Genomic DNA, 4,946 nt, shown 5'->3' on the forward strand with positions numbered 1-4,946 from the left:
GTTTAATAAATATAAGCAATAATAATTTATATTTAATAAAATAATTTTGAAAATTTAAATGACCACAACATATATAAATACTTTAAAAAATACAAGCAACATCATATAAAGAATGTGTACGTAGTTTTACAAATAGTTGAAATTTGCATGTAATAACATCATATAAAATCTCATAGGAAATAAGTATAATCTATCTATGATATATTTAATGATATAGTAATTAAATTTTAACCTTGCTTACCTAAGATATCTCCGAGGGAAAATCTCTGGTTATTTGCCCAATCTTGGTATTCAGAATCATTTGATGGAATCTTCCAACCTTCACTGCCTCCAACAACATGACGTGTCTGCCCTTCTGCGAATTGAAGAATAGCTAACATACCCAAAACTGCACAAATTACTACGTTATTATTATTTGATCCCATAATTTTATTCATCTTCAAATTATATATATACTAAATTCTAGTGAGTTGAGATGAGTGTAATAATGCTAAAGCTGTGGTTTATTGAGCATTTGTTAATATTGGAAGCTTTTGGTGGCTATAAATAGGGAAGAACAAAGTGATGATAATTAAGTGAATGGAAATTGAGTGCATGAAATTTATATTTGTCCATTGACTATATGGACCATAATATTAAAGTGTGTGTTCGAAATACGTTGTGTTTCAACTCATAATGAACGTAGGGTTTGCTTTGACAGCTATGCTTTTAAATTAAGAAAAGTAGGGTTTTGCTTGAATTATATATTATTGATGCGAAAAATTATTTTCTACACATATTTATATCTACAACTATATTAAGTGTATATTAAAATTAACTACTAAAATTAATTACTAATAAAAAAATATATATTTATACACAAATAAATACATAGTGCTGATTTTAGTGGCCGTTTTTAATATACAAATAGAAAAAAAGTTAGATACATGCCAGCATGCGATTATATTTTTTTGGTGACCAAAAAGAAAACAAACAACAATTAAGAAAGAAAAAACAAACAACAAACTGCTTAATAAAGATAGTCCCGCTGAATATTACTCTCAAACTCCTTCTAAGACAACGAAATGGTTCTTATTGCAGTCTTTGTTATAATATCTGCTACTGTGTTTGCATCTTTTAAGATCAACTGGAGATCAGCATATCATTTTTAAGACATCATTCATTGGATTTTGAACACCAAATGATCAATAAAACCAGGGCAATCTTGTAAATTATTGACAATAATAAATGCTTTCACACAGTCTATCTCACATATAATATCTATTTGTCGCGAGTCTCAGGTTAAAAAAAACTCTCCAAATAATAAACAACTCTCCTTACAGAATACTATGATTCTCAATTATTTTTAGACAGCCTCGTTGCCACCTTCCTTTCCAAAAAAGTAGTTTTCATTTTTTATTTTTGAAACAAAGTTCAGTAAATGTGTTTGACATATAAATATGTTAACTCAACTAAATACTTACATGAAATAATACTATTTTACTTCATCTGAAAATTGGCCTTAAAATACATGTTATATTTTTTGTTTTATAGGAAGTATCTATATTGTGATTGTCTTTTACTTTAAAAAATACTTAAGCTTATAAATTTATAATAATTGCTGACAAGAGATATTCAAAGAGGATAACAAAAGAAAGTCTATAGGGTAGTACGTTTATTCAACAAGGCAGTTCCAATATGTCCTTCAAAGTTTGTCAAATTAAAAGAGAGTAAGAGAGACTTTGTCAATTGACATAAATGTGATAACATTATTAGTATACTTTTGTTAACTATATTTATGATTGTCCCAAAAAGTAACGGTTAATAACCATACACAACCGGCCGGTGATAACATTATTATTATGCCGGTCTTTCTAATTCTTGAGCTAATTTAATTCTGTTTTCTATTTTATCGGTTTATCAATTTAATTATTTTCTTAGCACAAGTCAACGAGCTTCATTGGATCAAGGTAACTTATTAGGAAAAGTCAACAATCATATTACTATATGTAATATGTGGTAGTGATTAATTGCAGTTAGTTGAAATTGAACCTAGCTAACTTTCTTGATTTTCCACTTCTCAATTAATATCATCAGACTTAAGTACTTAACTGATGAAGTAGGACTCATTTAACTTGTATTCAGGGTTATGTTAGATTGAACAGATTAAAGATATCAGAGTGGAATAAAAAGTAATCTAAATTAGTTGAATAAAATAATATATAATAGGAGACCAAATCAATATGTCTAGTTTGTATTAAGTAGTAAGTGAGAACAGTTTAAAGAATTAGTCTCACATTAAAGAAAATAAAAAAGAGTAACGAGTTTATAAAATCAGAGACTCATTAATTTGGTCAATAGTTTTTGCCTATGGTGGCTCAATAATTTGCGTGGTTTTTACCTTTTTTTTTTCATATTTTTTAGGAGAAAATATAGAAAGAATAAGTGTCTTTTAAGTTGGAGACTATGTTTATAACAGAATTTGTTGCAAGTTGAAGAAAATATTTTACAAACTTTTCATAATGAGGAAAGATCCTTGTTTAAATAAAAGACAGAGTTAGAATGAACAATTGTTAACCAACTTGGGTTGGTCGAGTGGTCAGCTCACTCGTTCACTTAAGTAAGTGTCGGGGGTTCGAATCCCGTCTTGTGCATGCAGCAACCCATTGGTTAGCGGCAGACCCTTAAATGGAGCTCCGATCCGCGACGGATTAGTCCTTGGCCTGTCGGGCTGGTGGATACCGTGGGCAACCAAAAAAAGAATGAACGGTTGTTGTTTCCAATTGAATAATCAAAAGTTGCCAATTTTGTTCTTACATTATTGAAACAAGATGTATCTAAAGAATAATTATGACAAGACCAAATTTGAAAGTGACAAACACTAAAAACACGAAATCATGATCACCTTATCACTAAGTTTGTAAGGCGAAAAAGACAATGTCTATCGGAATATAGAACATGTTGAACTTTCAAGACCTTCGTACATTAGTGGCCATAGGTTTATCACTATAATTAAAATCTGTTATCACTTGTTGGAATATATGAATTTATGCATCATGGGGTGGCTGCAAATTAAACTTCTCTGATCTTTTGCAATGTTAGAATGGAAAAATTGTATTAAATTCAAATAAAAATGACATATTCAAATAAATCACATTATTCGAATCAACTGAACACACCAAGTGAATTATACATCACTTTGAATTGCTATTATTTTAATTTAACATATATCTCACAATTCAAATGTAAAATAATTAAACAACTCTCTCTTATTAAGGTCTAAGCTATTTACATTTTGCAATACAAAGTCGTCTCTATTAATTTTAAGCCAACAATAGTTATGAGGCAGCAGTTAAATGAGTGTGATGTTTAGTTCCTTGAAAGAGATCCGGTGAATGTGTATGGTTGTCCAACTCATTCCGGCCGTCGTCGTCATCGTCTTCAGCCTCCCAGAGGAACTTAGCATATGAAGCCATGACATAACTACCAATGAACATTAAGATTTATAAATTGGCTTTATTGCCAAAGAGAAACAAGGACAGCATTTTTCTTTTGGGATATAATACAAGTTTGAACTAATTGAGCAAAACTATTCCCAAATATTATAATTTTCTTGTATGCTAGAATATGAAGTAATTAACTAATTATAACATAGTTTAAATCTAACAAGACATAATGCTCTTCTATAAAGGAAACAAATAATAAAGAATAGAAACTATAATAATCAATGTTGATTTATATATATATCATACCAATCTCCTGGAGAAGTATTAATAGCTTGATGAAAATATGCTTCAGCACGATCAGAATTCTTCTCTGTTTGCCAAATTAAATCTGCATAGAGTGATAAAATATGACCATCACCAGGAGTAGCCAAAATTGCTCTTTCAAAAAACTCCTTTGCTCTAGGGTAATCTCCACGAACCTATTTGTAAAAAACACAAATATAAAATATGAACTTTTATATAAGTCATGATATGATGCAAATAATTCCTCTGTCTTAGCTTTTACATATACCAAGTTTAAAACTAATATGTTTTTTCTTTTAATTAAATTACCTCTTTCAAAAACTTTGCATAATTTCCCAACAGAAGAGAATCATTGGGGTTAGCTTCAATCATTTGTTGATAATAAGCATCAGTTCTATCCCCACCATTATTACTATTATTTCCTTCAAAGAATTCCCATCCTCCTCCATCACCATAGCCTACTCTTCCACTACCATTACTTCCCATACCACCATCCATCACTAAAGTTTGCAATTTAAGACTCTCTTGCTTCCCCTCGCCGGCGCCGGCGCATCCTTCATGATTAAGGACTACCTTATTATCTAATCCGGAGCTCGAAAACAATCCTTGAACCGAAGATTTAGCTTCCATGCACATCTTTTGTTCCCGATCTTTTGCTTCGTCTATTTCTTTGATCTTTGTACTATGTTGAGTTCTTAGAACTTTACTACGCGGCGATGGTGGGACAGAACATTTTTTCTTAGGACTTGGTGTGTTACTATGGAGTTCTGTCTCCACCAAGTGTTGGCTTAGACAAAAAACCGATGTTGCCCTAGGAAGATGGACAACCAGTTCGGCCGGGTCGGTGGAAGACTCCATAGAGTATGGTAGCAAGGAACTTAGAATTGGTGCTGAAGAACTTCTAAGTAACATGTTTGCAATTCAAAGAGACAATGAAAAAAAATAGGGAGTTGTTTAGGTAATAATACAAGCAAGATTGATGGAAGATATGATGGATGACAAAGAAATGGTGCAAGTTGAAGAATACCACCTTAGGAGACAGCTAAGAATTGAAAAGTGAGAGAAAAGTGGAATGAAAAGAAATAGAAACACTGAAAACAAAGTTATTGAGAGGGAGTGGTAGAAGAGAACTCTCCCATATATCGGGACATATAGAATAGAGTTTAAGAAGGAGTGTTAAGTCTTTATATAGAGCATGACCTAAGAGCTCTAGTCTTG

At 31.3% G+C, this 4,946-nt stretch overlaps 2 protein-coding genes across 2 annotated transcripts in view; both read right to left on the reverse strand.

The window, feature by feature from the left end:
* Positions 1 to 545, reverse strand: part of LOC107616966 (umecyanin-like) — a 1,912-nt gene extending 1,367 nt beyond the window's left edge. The window contains exon 1 of the mRNA XM_016318821.2: positions 242 to 545. Coding sequence (XP_016174307.1) covers positions 242 to 437 — 196 coding nt within the window. The 5' untranslated portion in view covers positions 438 to 545. The remainder of the gene's footprint in view (positions 1 to 241) is intronic.
* On the reverse strand, positions 3,097 to 4,922 carry LOC107618446. Its single transcript, XM_016320515.2, has 3 exons — positions 4,038 to 4,922; positions 3,732 to 3,904; positions 3,097 to 3,462 (listed from the first exon to the last, which is right to left on the reverse strand). Exons 1-3 carry the CDS (start codon positions 4,638 to 4,640, stop codon positions 3,318 to 3,320), a joined length of 921 nt encoding a protein of 306 aa, XP_016176001.1. The 5' UTR covers positions 4,641 to 4,922; the 3' UTR covers positions 3,097 to 3,317.

Source organism: Arachis ipaensis, chromosome B09 (assembly GCF_000816755.2).
Source record: "Arachis ipaensis cultivar K30076 chromosome B09, Araip1.1, whole genome shotgun sequence".
Classification (NCBI taxonomy): domain Eukaryota; kingdom Viridiplantae; phylum Streptophyta; class Magnoliopsida; order Fabales; family Fabaceae; genus Arachis; species Arachis ipaensis.

What these genes read in the sequence shown, in the direction of transcription:
- LOC107618446 (XM_016320515.2), bottom strand. Translation starts at nt 4,640, where the DNA reads ATGTTACTTAGAAGTTCTTCAGCACCAATTCTAAGTTCCTTGCTACCA. An exon ending in ATGCAAAGTTTTTGAAAGAG is followed by an intron (nt 3,905 to 4,037) that starts GTAATTTAATTA and finishes TTTTACAAATAG; the next exon opens with GTTCGTGGAGATTACCCTAG. An exon ending in AATACTTCTCCAGGAGATTG is followed by an intron (nt 3,463 to 3,731) that starts GTATGATATATA and finishes GTTCATTGGTAG; the next exon opens with TTATGTCATGGCTTCATATG.